The sequence below is a fragment of the Ursus maritimus genome, unplaced genomic scaffold (genome assembly GCF_017311325.1).
Source record: "Ursus maritimus isolate PB19 unplaced genomic scaffold, ASM1731132v1 scaffold_16, whole genome shotgun sequence".
Classification (NCBI taxonomy): domain Eukaryota; kingdom Metazoa; phylum Chordata; class Mammalia; order Carnivora; family Ursidae; genus Ursus; species Ursus maritimus.
Genome location: NW_024424008.1, coordinates 51,724,562 through 51,740,364, shown reverse-complemented (window position 1 = coordinate 51,740,364; position 15,803 = coordinate 51,724,562). Strand labels below are relative to the sequence as shown.

At 48.5% G+C, this 15,803-nt stretch overlaps 1 protein-coding gene across 1 annotated transcript in view; it reads right to left on the bottom strand.

Moving 5' to 3' along the window:
• CADM1 (cell adhesion molecule 1) overlaps positions 1–15,094 on the bottom strand; it is a 369,237-nt gene extending 354,143 nt beyond the window's left edge. Inside the window, exon 1 of the mRNA XM_040630655.1 lies at positions 14,903–15,094. Within this exon, the coding sequence (XP_040486589.1) occupies positions 14,903–15,094 (192 nt within the window). The remainder of the gene's footprint in view (positions 1–14,902) is intronic.
• Positions 15,095–15,803: the final 709 nt, after the last annotated feature.

The window sequence follows — 15,803 nt, the reverse complement described above, 5'->3', positions numbered from 1 at the left end:
GTAGGGGTTTAATACGTGCACCCAGAGTTGAGAACCACTGTATCCAATGATCTTGCTTCAAGAAATGTACTCCAGGACCCTGGGACTCTTGATGGTACTTCCCTACCTGTTTGATTCTGGGACTTCACTACTCACCTGTGACGTCCCACTCTCTCTTGGCAGGTCTCTCGCACTTCCAGATCCCAGCCAGGCTCAGTCTAGCCCATCTCCCTCCCACCTGGGCTTTGTTCTGACCAACTCTTCTCTCTTCCCGGCAAAGCCTCCTTTAGATTAACCAAGGTTCCAAACCTGCCGACCTGTTAGCTTGCCTCTGGATGCGACCCAGGTGCCTGTGATACTGCAGCGTTTGGTACGCTTTTACTCATTTGTTCAACAGGAATGCCCTGGGTGCCTGTTGGGTGCCCTGCCCTGTGTTATTTGCCGAGGAGGACAAAGATACATAGATAGAGTTCATGCCAAGAGTTGTTGATGGTGGACCAGCCTATCCTGAAGCATGTTCGGATTGTTAACAGCTGTCATACAGAAACAAAACAAAAACCCTAAAGCATTTCCGGGTAAAATACTTCAGGAAGATCTCTATTGCAACACATCCTACCACCTGTACTGTGCCGACACGTCTGCGCCTCTCCCGAAGGGTAACCCAGTATAAAGCGATTCCCAATATGTAGGAGCACCAAGCTCCCATTCAACATGGAGTATCTTCCAGAAGACACCTTGGAAAAAGCTGTCACAGATCACAGAGTGCTAAATCGGGAATTGACATTCAATCGAGACATAAGAACTCTTCTCATGTGACCTGAGAGGCTGTGCTAGCTTTCGAAACAGCCTCATCACTGTTGACTCATCGCAAGCTGGAGGCTTGGCTAAATTGCTTTGGTCTTTTCTCACACAACTGTCCTTAAGCAGGTGTTTTTCCCCTTTAGAATCTGGGCTATCGATCTTTTTGGAACCTGAGCATAGGACCTATCCAGTGTAGCTTTGTGGGTTTTGGCTCGTAGTTAAAGATAGTTGAGATCTTTTTAAATCTGAAGGCTGTTCTCGAATGTGTCAGTTAGTTTTCCCAGCTATCTGCTGCCTACAACTTAAGCAAGTAGGCCTTCCTCCAAGGAAGGCCTTCCTCCAAGCTTCTGAAGAACATGTTGGATGAGACAGATCCCTGTATCACACCGCTGGAGACTTCCCTTGGAATTGGCTCTGATCTTTTAATCAACACTACTTGGGTTTAAGTCATTGAACAAATCCACCCAGTTCAGCCATCACTGAGCCCATGGCTCTCCAGCTGAGTCAAAGGATAACATGAGAGGTTTTTGGGAAACACTTCATGGAAATCCAAATTCCCCTGGCCTACCAGTCTGGTAATACTCCCAAAAAGAAGAAGGCTGAATTATCACAAACAAGTCTTTCAAAGAGGATAGTATTTTTAATTTTTGTGATTATAAAAATAACCTCTGATTCTTATAAAAAATCAAGAAAATAGAAAAAAAACACGCCAAGTACTGAAAATAGAATTAAAGTCTCCCAACGTCTAACCACCCAGACATCATCTCGGTTAACTTCTGCTATGGCTCCTTCCAGCCCTTGATTATGCACATATATTCATTCATTCAAACATATTTCCTGGGTGCCTTCTACGTGCCAAACATTGCTCTAGGTGTAACAGTGAACAGAGCAAACCCCCTCCCTCCCTGCAAAAATTCCTGTCTACATGAAACTTACACTCTAGTCGTGGTTTATAAATGAATGAATGAATGAATGAATGATATTTTAAACACAATCTTTATTAAAAGTTACTTTAAAAAGTACCCACCTTTTTTTTTCTCCCAAGTTGACGTTCTATCAGAATAGCTATACCTGGAATGACTTTATGTTAGTTGACCCAGGCCAGCTTCTGATGATTCCTATTTTCCTTACTCACTATTCCCAATGTTCTCTTTACTAGCGCAATCTAGAATTGTGTGCATGTGTGTCAGGGGGAGGGAGGTGTGGTATGAAGCTCAGCAGCTATGGTTTCTAGAATGCAGCTCTTCCCTCTCTTTGAAAACTGGGGTGAACGTGCTTATCCCCAGTCACTCGGCACCTCTTCTATCTCCCTATTTCTCTGAGATTGCAGATGATACTGTCCCTGTTGTGGAATGATACCCCCTGTTGTGGAAGCAACTTGTTTAGACTTGAACTTGTCCACAGGCTCTCTTTTGCTCCCTGTACACCCATCATGGGTTTCAGTCTGTTTCTACTTGACTTAATGCTGCCCTTCCCAGACAGAAGTTAGTGTCCTTGGTAGAGGAGGCGGAAATAGAAGGAGCTGAGACGTTCTGCTCTCTCTCTGCTGCCTCGCAGTCTGGTGTCATCTACCCCGAGTTGTCGCTCGCTCCTCCCTTCTTCTTGCACTGAGCTTAAGGGGGGAAGATTTGGAGGAGTTTGGAGGAAAGCCCTTTTTATTTTCATTAGTTTCAATAACTCCCCTTCAAGAAAAATTCCTGATAGTATTCTTGCAGGAATGAGTTACTGTGTTGCCCTTTCGTATTTGCCTACGCCTTCATTTTACAAATAAGGAAACTGAGGTTTATGTTCAGCAAAGGGCATTGCATAAATCTGGTCCCAAACTGGAATTATAGCATTCATTTGAGTCAACCTTGTAGTATCTGAGGAAAAAAAAAAAAAGGAGTCTTGCAAGAAACAGATCACTAGGGGACGAAAAGGACCTCAGGAGAAATTTAATTGAGAACCCTTATCATGGGGAGAGGACAATGGATTTCACTGAATGAGCCCGGATTGCAGCAAGTTTTCCCTGGTTGCAGACATCCCACCGGGACCATTCTGGTCTGTTCTGCTTGGGGGAATGGCAAAGCCCATCCCCTTTGCCTTCAGCTTTGGGCCCCCACATAGGAAGCCAAACAGCTGGTTCTTCTCCGTATGCGGCCTCCCCAGCCTAACGCCGCATTAAGAGAAACCCTTCCTCAGGGGAGCCGCTGACATCTCTTTGACTGGCTATTGACGGTCATGCTGGGGCTTCCAAGCAGCTCCTTGTTAACCTTGAAAGATGACTATTTTAGCTTTTTTTTTTTTTTTTGGAGTCTCTGTCACCACCTGCAGACAGAAGCAGATGATTTAAGAGATGAGCAAGTAGGAATTTTGTGACCTTCAAGCAGAGATATCCCCGGAATCAGTGGACACAGTCTAATCACTACCTGCCTTGTCTGTCTTTATGTCCTGGCTCGATCCCCAGCTCATTGTGTTAGATAAGAGGTTTCACATTACCCTTTGAAGGGCTGGGATTACTGGGCAAACTCAGAGGCAACTACAACCGCGGTCTCTGTAAACATCCTTTGCAAACGGATGTGTGTTACAGGCCTGGGGAGATGCCATTTTGGCATAGCAAGTGCCATCTTTTGGGGCCTAGGGTGGGAGGGGTCGGTACATATAACGTAAAAATCAAGTGGATTTAGTCTATTTAAAAGTACAAATAAATATAGCAATTTCACTTGTGCATTTTCTAAACCAAGACCAGGAAACATAAAATTCCCTGTAATAAATAAGAAAATATAAACCTCGGTTTCCTTTTATAGCCCTGAGAGCCCTCAGAAGGCCAAGAAAAAGAAAAGACGGGGGTAGGGGGAAGGGGGAGAAAGCCTGGAGACTTGAGCAGGATGGGGGGGAGACGGAAAGGGGCAGGCCAAACACCCACTCTCTCTGAGGGGGCTACCTTTCTGATCAGCTCTCTCTGAGATCATATCCACCTGCTGTTAATACCCGAAGGGGTTCTTTACTCTAAACGCTACGGGAACAGCAAAGAGAGTCAGTTCAGGACTGACTTTGTAGACTGAACAATATGGTCTATTTATAATCTGCTCTACCTAGTATTCCAGTGGAACTGTGGTTCCGTCCTGTGCCAGATGCCCTGAGACACTTTGTCCTGGTCTTCTCGGAGCCCTCCTCTGGTCCTGCTGGATCAGCACTGGCCACGGGTCCTCCTTCTGCGTCTCCTGCCAGTGGAATTTGGACCCATCCCTTCCTTGCAGCAAAGCTGATAGGCCAACGCAGAATTGTCATTGGCCTCCAACTGTTCGCTCCAGAGTATACAGATGTCTCCCTGCATTTCTCCTCCTTTAGCTATTTCTGCTCCTATTTGCTACCATACATATTCATGCAAATGCAGGAATTTCGGGAGGTGCAATTCTCTTCCAACTGAAGCCTGTTCCATGAAAGCCTTCTGCAACAAAATGCCTCTACGAAATGCCTGCGAATGTCTTTCCCAGCTGTTGAAGAAGGGGTTTTATCGTCTTCCACGAGTTTAGGCAGGAAAAGAGTCAGCGTTGGGTGAAGAGCTGCCTGGAAGGCTAACTCTTTTCATTAGCAGCTTTTTCCTCTATGATCACATCCTGCGTCCAATCGCCACATGGCCTTCAGCCACGGGAGTTGTGGCAGAGGGTTTTTTATTTTTATTTAATGTATTATTTTATGTTAAGGGCTGCTTTATTTTAACTACCCATTTTCCCCTTCTTATCATGTGTAGCCTATGCTTTTATACTTTCCCCTGATCCCTGATCTTGTTCACTGCCCTCCATGTTTGGTTCTATCAGGTGTTCCTTTTCTTCCATCCCGATGGCACCCACCTTTGATGCTACCCCAGGCCTCTGGATCTTGGCTTCTTTTCTGCAGAGAGCCTCAGCTCAATCCCTGTAGCCTCTCCATCTAGGTCCCATCAATTCTCTCAGGCCAAGATCCTCCCAATACTTGCAGTTTCTGGAACTGTAACCAACACCCCCGGACCACTTAACCCTGCACGTTGGTTCTGACCATATCTCTCCACTCCCTTGTGAGCATTTATGGCCGACTTACAGCAGGCTGGTATCCCCATGAGCCACGAGTGCTTGGGGGCTGGGTTAACACCGTGAACCAAACCATCCTCTTTCCTTCTGTCCCTCCTTTTGCTAAAATCAACTGCCCAACATTTGCCAACATCATTCACAGCTCGGCCTCCTTTGAGCTGTTGAAGGCTTCGGGGAGACAGGTATGCACGCAATCATATTCATCGCAGACTCCATGAGGTTGGCAGGACCAGGGTACAGGCCAGAAGAGAGATATATTTACCAAAACTCAGAGGGTTTCCAGAGAGAATGAAATCATGAGGATTCTGAGGTTTGGCTAACCAATCTGGTTCCCTTGGCTGGTGTCAAACAGTCCTGGATCATTGCTCCCCAGATTTAAGGTAGACAGAAACCCCTAGAGATCTTGTTACCATTCAGATTCTGATCGAGCAGGTCTGTGGGAGCAGGCCTTCTATGTGATGCCAATACCACTGGTCCTACCGGGCTGGGGACCATGCTTTGAGTAGTAAGGGACAGAGATTCCTCTCCCCCCTGGGTTCCCAACTTGTTCCCATCCCTGGTTCCTCTGCTTTGCCTGACACTCACCATTTGTAACTGAGAGGAGGGAGCCACCTGATCACAAGCGCCATACTGTGGGGCGGAGACGTAGGGCTCTATGTAATATGTTCTATCCGGCTCGGCTTGCACGTCACCTCTTCTCGCCAATCTTCCTCAATTCTCCAGCGGAAGTGCACGCTCTGGGCTCCCTGCATGCTTCAGTGCAATTCAGTTTAGAACAGTTCGGTTCAATATAATTCAGAAGCCTTCACTAAACATTTTTGATGTGTCAAGCCATGAGTTTCCTTTTTTAAGGCTGAATACATGACGAATGCCATTAAGAAAAGTGGAAGGTTTGGTTACACAATGGAAGGGTAAACTTGGAGAAAAGATAACCAAGCTTTCTTTTTTCCCCCACAAATAAATTCATTTTATTTTGTTTCAGAAAATTTCTGGAAAACCAAGTTCATATTTACCATCATACGTGCCGTAGGCATGGAGGTGGAGAGGCAGCATTGCGTGGCACCCTCTCGAACGAGACCTCGTGTGTTTAGAGCTCAGGCCCAACGTTCACTAGCTGTGTGATCTTGGACAAGTTACTCAACCTCTCTGTGCCTTGGTTCCTCACCCTTAAGATGGGGATAGTGATAGCACTTCATAGTGGTGTTATGTTGTTAGGAGAATTAAATGACTCAATATTTGTAAAGCACTTAAAATATTATTGGTACATGATAATTTAAAGAAACGTTGGTCACCCACAGGACCCGTTCTGCAGGTGTCACTCAAGAAAAGCCTGGGTAGGAGATGTGCATTTGGGAGCTGTCGGTATGCGGGTGCTGTCAGGGCCTAGGAGCAAAAGATATTTTGCCGGGAGAATGTAAGCTGCAGAATGAGTGGCAAAGAGGGAAAAAAATGGGTTCTTTAGGGAGTACCAATATTTAGGGGGTGAACAGAGGAAGAGGAGGCAGTGAAGGAGACCAAGGAGCCTCAGAAGGAAAGATGAGACAGCGAAGTCAGAAGCCAAAAGTGGAGAATCTCAAGAAAGGGGTAGTGGTCAATAATGACAAATGCCACAGCAGCCTCGGATGAGATGAGGGATCAAACCAAGCCACTTGTTCATATGACCAATCAAGCATGTTGCAGGCTACATATAATTCCTATTTATATCTGTCTCACCGGCTAAGCCAGGCGACCTCAGTGTAAGGGGCTGAGTTTATTATTCAGCCGTGTGGACCCAGGGGCTAGCCCAGGCCTGCAGCATAGGAGGGCTGGCTCGGTGCTGCTGAAATCTTGTTTCTGTTGCTGGGCCCTCTAATGACTCCTGTTCCTTTGTCGTCCACACCACCCCGCTTGTCTAGGGAATAATGGGACGACAAACAAAGGCCAGAGCCTCTCAACTCCTGTCCTGTCCTTTCTCTTCGGAGGCCCCAAGGGGAGGGCGAGGCCAGCATTTCTGGGTCCTGGGCATCCTTTCCACATGAACTTGGGTCATTGCAGAAGTTGAGACGAGGTCATATTAGGTCTGGGGTCTGGGAGAGCTGGCCGGTGAAAATCTCAGGCAGGATCATCTTCTTGGCATTCATATCATCGCCAGACAGCGATGGCAGCTCTCGCTCTTAGCCCAGCGTGCGCTAGCAAGGTCCCAGAGCTTGCACGCTGGCGTGTGGCCAGCCTGCCTCCAGCGCTCTCGGGTGACAGCCATCTTTGCTCCTGGGAGACCACATGTGGATGCTGCCGAGGGAGACATTCCCCTACTGGGTGGCAGGTTGGGTCAGCTGACTTTCTAGGCCCTCCCATTATCAAGATTCTAGGAGCCTGGGCCACCCCAGAAGGTGATCAGGAGAGCAGAGCCCAAGAACTTCCCTGGGTGGAGGCAGATGATGGCAGAACAGGAGTCCTTGGCAGACAGCAGACGGGTCTATGCTGGGTGTTCAGGCGTCAGCAGGGTTGTAGGATTAATTGAGACTGGCAGGGAGGGGGACGGTGAGCCTCAGGAGGGAGGGGGAAGTGTGTATGTTGTAGGACTGCAGAGCCCCCTGCTGAGAACGGTAGTCCCTCAGGCCCCCAGGTAAGAGCGAGGAAGTAAGGGGGGTGGAGGGGGGAGCTCTGACTCATGCCAGTGTTGACAAATAGGCTGGATTCCGTTAACTCCGCTGGACTTTGCCCTTTCAGGCTGTACAGCCAGCGTCAGCACACTGCTAATGGGGCTTTGAGAGTCTCCTTTTGATGAGCGCGTCCCAGAAAGCAGGTATTAGCCATTTCTGCTGGGGAGGCAATGAAGGCATTTGCAGCTGAAATCGGCTTTCCTGGAGGCCCTAATAAAGCCGAGACTTTCCAAGCCCCATTAGCAGCGTGCTGACTGCAGCTTTCCGTCTGTGCTAGCCCCGTGCAGGAGGGGAGCACTGGGCGCTCAGACCCCAAACCCTAACGGATGACCAAAGGCGGCTTCTTTTCTACCCATAGACTGTGAGCTCCTTAGAGTAGAGAAGTGTCTCACCCTCATGGGGACCCAGGATGGTGCCTGGCACAAAACAGACTCTCAATAAATCCTTAGGAATTGGTAACCGTCTGTGTGTGTGTGTGTGTGTGTGTGTGTGTGTGTGTGTGTGTTTGTGTTGATGGGGGGGTGGTCTTCTGCCAAAGAGGGTTGGAGGGTCACGTTACAGACAACTTCAGGCCTGGAAGCAGCCCCTGGGGAGCACCCAATGTGCATGAGATTGGTGAAGGGCAGGTGCGCTGGGGGGAAAGGAAGGGAGGGGACAGCGTGGAAGATCAGGAAAAGTGGCTCTTTCCCTCCCTCCTCCTCCTGCCAGTAGGAAAACGATATTTCTCACTCAGCCGGGAGTCACTGAACTTCTCCACAAGCAGCAGACCTCACAGCCTCCATGTTTCCCTGGAAGGGAACCAGAGGACCTTTCTCTTGTTTGGTCTCAAAGGTGGGACGTGGCAAGGGGACAGAGGAGCCCTTGTCGCGAGGCTCTTTTGTGGGTTGTGTATGCCAAGGAACTAACATAGACAGGATGCTCTTGCTTCTGGGTGAGGTAGCCGAGCCTTTCAGGCGTTCTGCGCCTCGTCCAGATTCACACAGATGTGAACGACGGAGCCAGAATTCACATCCAAATCAAGCTGCCTGCTAAGCATCTCTCCAGCCACCTCCCACTTTCCCTCAGACCTCAGAGCCTGGCGAGACCATCCTTCTGAATGTCAGCTGTTGCTAGACCACCTCGTCCACCTGCCTTACCCCTGTGCACACACCCTTGGGCCCCCAGCAATCTGGATGTGGATGGTTCGGACTGTCCATCAACGTCTTCCTCCTCCACAGTCCGAAGCCAGTTTTTGAGGGGGATTGGGGGGTGGCCCAGGGCAGCTGCCCTGTCAGCCACCAGCCTCCATCCGACCAGATAGCGTTTCTCCAGGTGGGGCATGCCCACCACACCTGTCATCTCCTTCTGAGTGCATGAGGTTGCAAATGAGACCTTCTAAGAAGCTCTGGAAAGGGAAATAAATAATAAATGAATAAACGGAATGAAATAGACAACTAGTTAACTGTCTCACTGGCCAGAGCCGCCTGCCCTCGTGTTTAGCCCAGTTGTTTGTTTGACTCTTCACGTGCCTGCTGTCAGGAAGGTCTTCAGTAAGCCCCTGGTGTGTGACTGGGGCTCTTTGCCCTGTCGTTCTGCCATTTGAATACTTCCAGTCAGGATTTAGTCACTGCACATCTCTGAGAGTCCTCTAATCAGAGAAATTAACTCTCATCAGACACAGGAATTAATCTTTGTTAGTGTTGTTGTCAGTCTAACTTTGCCTTCCTCGGTGCCAGACGTGGAGGGGGCGCCCTAGGAGGGGGCTGCCACCAAAGGCCGAGGCAGGGGCCTGCAGGGAATGAAGGCTGGCCTCTCCTTCCGCCGCAGTGGGGAGGTACGTAGGACCCCCAAGGAGGTCTGCTCCAGTGTTCAGCACGGAGCAGTGCTGTGTGCAGGCTTTCAGAAACCCTGAGTCACTAGCGGGTATGAATGATGCCATGGCGGGCAGGGAGAGGCAATCCTTTGGGAAAGATGCCAGAACAAAATGGCAACTCAGAAGTTGGCCCATGATGGGGAGAGTTCTCTACCAGTGCCCAGTTTGTTGAAAACACGGATATATCTGTGTGTCTTCAACATCCGTCCATGGGGGTGTGTGTGGTGGGGGTGAGGTGGGGAGCAGAGAGGGTGGGGACGGACCCTCAGCTGCATTTGTGGAAAGTTTGGAGCCATCATCGAATTCTACCATCTTCCGGCCTAGAAAACATATAAAAATCAAGGACTATCGGGTTGCTGCAGAGTAAATAAACATGACATTAATACAGACCTCCGTGATATATATTTCATATCCTCTCATTGGCTCATGAAAAATATATTGCGGAGAATTGTCTGTTAACATCACACCTACTCACAGGGCAGTGCTCGATTTCGTTCCCGTCGAGCTGTCTGTGCACTCGTCAGTGGACGGCACTTGCTGTCATCCACGTTCTACGGCAGGTTTTCGTTTTAAGTAACGACATTCTCTTGCATAGATACTTTTCATGATTCGAAAACTTGAGTGTTTCTGAGCACTAGCCTGGGAATCAGGAGAGATGTCCTCCCTCTCGCTTTGTCGCAGTGTCTATACTCCGTGCCCTTGGAAAAGTCACTTCCCTCTCGATCCCCGTCTGTAAAATGTGGTTCTTAGACCAGATCTTCCATGAGTCTCTGAGTAGCTTCTGAGAACGTCGAGCTGGGGAATGGCCTTAGCTATCTATGGAGCAGAGGAAAGGGGATCAGAGGGGTTTTTTTGCTTTTGTTTTTGTTTCTTATAATTTGGGGTGGCCAGGATTTATGCCACTTCCGTGGCCACATGTCAGAGCCACAGGAGTATCCCACCTGGATAGGGCTCTCTGTTTCATGCTCTCCATTTCTTGGATGATTGCTTTCTCTGCTACTGGGATTAAAAAAAAGAAAAAACCTTCAAGACAAGTCACTTTCTCATTGGCCTGTGACAAGCTACATGAACCATCTATATTACAGATGCACCCACGGATGCCGCCAACGTTGATTCATACCTTGGTGACCTCATGGATCACTGACAGCCATGCCACCTGGCAGGCTGCCTGGAAGTCACCAGGGCCTATCGGGAGCCCCAGCTGCACCTCCATTTTGCAGGTGACCACCGGGCCTGGCGGCTACCCTTGGGTTTCCAGCCTACCTTTGTCAGTCTAAGGAACAATCGCAACCTCAAATCAAAAGTCAGGAATTCTTGGAGGATCAGCGCTGCTCACAGAACAGAGGGGTGACTTGCAGAAGCACAACGAGATAACAAAGTCTCTTTCAGACATCTTTTCATAATGCAAAGCCCTAGGTAGCCGATAAACAATGCATCGCTGGCCGGCCCGAGTCCTTGCTATCTTGTTGACGGTGCATTCATTGCGAGGCGTCCCGGGCATCCTATTATGGGGGGAAGGAGGACTCTGACCACCTCTGCATAGTGTAGATTAATCTGCGGGCTGCACGACACCTTTACTTTGTGGTCTTGTCTCCTTGGGTGTCACGAGGGAGGGTGAGTTGTTCTCTCTGGTTTTGGACACTTGCTTTTTTATCTTTTTTGCTGCCTTTGATCTTTACTTTTGGCTCCAGGGAAGGTGGGTCGTCATGGATAGAGCCGTGTGCCTGGTTTAGCATGCTGTGTGCTGGAGGGGTGTAACTCTGAGCACTTACCGGTGGGCTCGCAGCCAAGGTTACCAGATCTCCCTTCTTGGCCTTCATGTTCAAATGATCTCATGAGATCAAACAAGGAACAGCACTGCGAAACACTCCCCCGGCGCCCCCCAAACATAACCTCTTCCTCCGCCACCACAGTCCTAACTTCCCCTTCCCCAAGTGGAGGATAGGAGATTGGAGAAGGATTAAAGGAAGAGGCTGAGTGATAGGGGTCAATGTCATTTTCTGAGAACACTGGTCTTTACAGGTCACTTGGCACTAGAAAAGTCACTATTTTTCCACCTTGCAAATTGACCCCCTGTTTAGGGCTTGGATCTTAAATAATGCTACACACTTAAAATATAATATGTAATATTATAATATGATATAAAATGTGCAATGTAATATATATAATACTATTAATATATTATATATAATGGGACTAAAATAAATTAATACAAATGTATATTATATAATATAATCTATATTATATTATTACACAATGTAATATATTATTCTATTATGTAATATATTACATATAATATATATTTATATATAGTATTATATATTTATATTACTTTAATTAATTCTATTATTAATTGTATAATAACTATTAATATATAATATATATTTCATATATATAATGGGACTAAAATAAATTTAAAATACGATTATCTCTTTCCCCATGGTTCTATAAGAGTCAGTGGGCAATGCTATGAAGAAAAAAAGCAGTGGTTTTGAAATCAGATTGGAATTTGTCTGTGTTCCGACTATCTCATGTCCCCACTTACGAGTCCGTAAAGTAGGGATGATGTCCCGTCTTTGTTCTTGTTGTGAGGGTTAGGGTGTATGTAGAGAGCTTGGCACATGGTAGGTGTTCAGTAAACAGAAGGGTTACTTCTATGGGAGCATAATATCTCCAGAGAAACGTGACAAGGTTGCTTTCGTAGCTCTTTCTGTCCAGATGTGCAAAGGACCGACAATCTAGGTTAGTCACAGATTTGATCTGTGAGTGGCAGGGAGGGCAGATTTTCCTGCCTGGGGGCTCCCAGCGGTTTGTCAGAGAGATGGGTGACTGCCTCGCTGCCGGTGAGGAAGTGAACACTTTTTGTATTTTTCTAGGGAGGGAGGAATAGTGGTGGCTTGGGTCCTGCAGGGTGAGATTTATCTGGCTTGAAAAAGAATACTGGCCACAATCCCTTATCAAAACCCCTTGGGGCCAGATATATTTCCGAATTCAGAATTTTTTAGATTTTAGGAAAGGAATATGGTGCAGTTACTATATATTACGTCATACCCCCCGCGGAGTCAGGAGCAGCAGCTCGTAAGGAAAACCCATTCAGACCTTGTGCAGCAAAGACTCATCCTAAGTGGGATGAATGAGATCTACAAAGAAGCTCAGGTCAGTTCAGGTCAGATTTTACTGCCAAATGAGTTATGAAAAATCTTTCAGTATTCAGAGCTTTTTGGATTTCAAAATTGCAGACTGTTGATTTATAATAATACCAGAGGAGATGATAAGTAATAACAACAGTTGCATTTAATAAGTGTTTCCCTGGTGCCAGGGGCTCTAAGTGCCTTATGCATATTTTCTTATTTGTTCTCTAATGACTGTCCTGTGCGGTGGGCATAATTATCTTCCTTGTAGTGAGGAGGAGAATAAGGCTCAGAGATAGGAAGCAACTTGTCCCAGGTTACACAGCCGGCCAACGGCAACTCTAGATTCTGAACCTAGAAGCCGCAGATTGCAGGGTCGATGCTGGTGGAACAGTTGGATGCTTTCCCTGTGCAGGGGAGGTTGCCTTCCCCTGCGTCCGGAGAACCTGTCTCGTGGATGATGGAATATTGGCGAGGCTGTTTTAGCCAGGCTGGAAGCGTCTTAAACTGGCTAGTAGCCGGGAGGTATGAAGGCATGAGAGGTAAAAGGGGCATGGATGGCACCGACCCGGCCATGTCGGTGTCGGTAAGCAGGCCATATGGATGCCCTCCCAGCCCAGACAGCCTTTGACCCCTGAAGAAAAGTCGCCTTCAGCTCCAAGTGGCCTTCCTCTGAACTCAGCTGTCCCAAGGGGGAAGTGACCTGCCTCGGGCCCAGACCAGGCCTCATCTCTGTGTGTGACCTCTACTGTGTGGGTAGAGTACTACAGAGAAAGAAAAAAATCCTAATGAGCCTTAATGTGGGAGGAAATGGCCATCCTAAAAATAACGCCAGGCCCTGTGGAGTAATGACATCATTAGCCAACTCCAGCCTTGAGGGATTCTAAGCACTTTTGACTAGACGTTTTATTTTAGCACAAGATGTGTCAAGTGGACCTATTATGCCTGTCAGCCCGAGCGAGGGTTGCAAGGCCAGAAGCAAGTGAAGGGCTCATGTGCAGGGCCACGACACTTCCTTTAATCGCATCTTCCATAATTGGAAGAGTTGCTATTTCCAAATTTTTGGCTGGGCAGTCTTCATGACCACAACCAAACAGATCTGGGAAGAGAAGAAAGTCTATGGTCTGGAGAGGGTCTGAGATTTTCACGTACCTCTAAGGTTTAGGGAGGAGAAGGGGCCTGGGGAACCAGATTGACCAGAAGCTGTGGAGAAAAAAACAGAAGGAGATGTTACAGAGAATTCCTCCCCACCAGGACTGGTCTTGTGTTCTCAGCTGACGAGGGAGCAGAAGGTTTCCTCCTTCCCCTGGTCCTTGGCCTCACTGCACCATGCCTGAGACAGCCCTCCTTCCATTTGGCCTCCTCTGCTGGACCATGAACTCTGTGAGGCCAGGATCGGGCCCATCCAGACCTTCATTCCCAGTGCTCAACAAAGTGCCTGGCAGGTAGTAAAACCCTTAGTAAAAATTTGTTCAATCAGATCAAGGGACGGTGAGTTCATTTTATAAATGCTGGGGGATTGTTCTGCATATCTCTGTTCACTTGTAAGAGGTCGTCGTTCATATACTCCAACCCCAAGAAGAGAAGAGAAGGCCAGCCCTTCTTGAAGAAGGCATAGCTGTGACGTATGCTTTGGGCTAGGAGAACCCCAGGCTCCCTTCATGGACGTAGTGATGAAGACCCTTTGTATCTCCTGCCTTCGCAGAGGGGCCGGTAGAATAAATGGCATTACACCTCATCGCGTTTTCAAGACAGGTCAGCCTACTGTTGAATCTCAGACCTGAAGGGGTTTCCCGCTTCCCATTGCACCGGTCCTGCAGTGAGCGTGGCCCTGGGACGGCTGTGGGTTCACCTCCCTGGGGGGTGAGGGAAAGACAAGGTGTGACCACTCTTTGTGCCTGGCCACGTACTTGTTTCTCCTCAGAACAAAATGTCTGTTTCTGCTGCTTCCGTCTCTCTCTCCCTCCCTCCTGTGCCCTCCTTTCCCACTTGCAGTCCTGCTCAGCCTTCCCTCTCTTTGCTCTGGCCCCCTGGGGCCTGTCATAATTAGAAAAGGAGGAAGGAGGGGAGCCATGCGAGCCCACCAGGGCTTTTGAGGGAGCTGGGACTGCGTGCTGGGGACCCGGGGCTGCAAAGGTTTTGTTGTCTTTCTTCTTTTCCAACCACGGCACCTGCCAACACAGGCAGGCCCTGCACAAAGTCAAGGAGGGGGCAGTGCCAGAAACACATGGCTTTGAGCGGAGGGACAGGAGAAGGAAAATGCGAGTGTGTGAGTGTGTGCGGAATGGTGTGTATGACTGTGGTGTGGATTTATGGTGTGTTGTGCTCCCCCTCAGATGGGGGAGCCATGCAGAAAAGGCTTTTTTATTGGAAACTATAGTCCGTGTCAACTTTGGGAGTACAAATTCTCTAGGGACTCCCTTTATACCACCCCGTTCCCATCCTCACCCTCTCTCCCCGGGGCCTCTGGTCTACCTTCATCATGAAAGCAAGGTGGCACTGGGAGTAGGTGGGCAGAGCCATTCCAGAGCTTTTCTCCCTGCCCCGGACTCCAGCTGTTGGCATGAGCTGAGCGTGTTCCTGCTCCGACTGTCGCACACAGGACACCAGGGCAGGATTCTCCAGCTTCTGCTGTGCCATAGTCGCACTCCCGTGCTGGCATTTTCCCGGGCAATGCTGAAGGGATCATTAATCTGTCTTCTTGCTATTTTTCTGCCCAGCCCAGGGACGACTCTGGCCTATAAATCAGCTCAGTACCGGTGGGAAAATCCAGGAAGGGATACAATAAGGAGGAAAATAGCTACTCCGAGAGGAGGTAGACCTGGTGTGAGACCCGCAAAGTCCGGGCAGCAAGGGGGACTGATCTTTTGAGGAAATAACATGAAGAGAAGAAAAGTGCACCGACCTGGCAGGGCCAGATCTGGGACAAAGGAGATCTAGAATCTGGTCTTCAAGATGTTATTCTAAGCTTCTTGCTTCAGCTAATCTCTCTGGGCTACGACGAGGCCATCTGTTAAGGTGGGATCTCCCCGTGCCCTCAGTCCGCGCTGTGCGTTCCTGGGAACTAGAGCGTGTGCGGAGAAACAAAACAAACTCAGACATGCAAACCGTTCAAGCCCTACGTATTTGCTCATGCCAGTTAACTAATGAAAAGTACCCACGGTGGAGATTTCTAAACGACGCTGGAGGTGCAGGAGGGTAGTATGGCCAGTGGGAAGGGCATGGGCCTGGAAGCCAGCCTGTTACTGTCTGTCTGCGTCTCTGGATTCCAACCCACCAACCCTTGGCCAACAGCTCCGTTCTCTCTTCGAGATCGGTTGGAACTCACGCTTCCGTGACCATCGTGGTT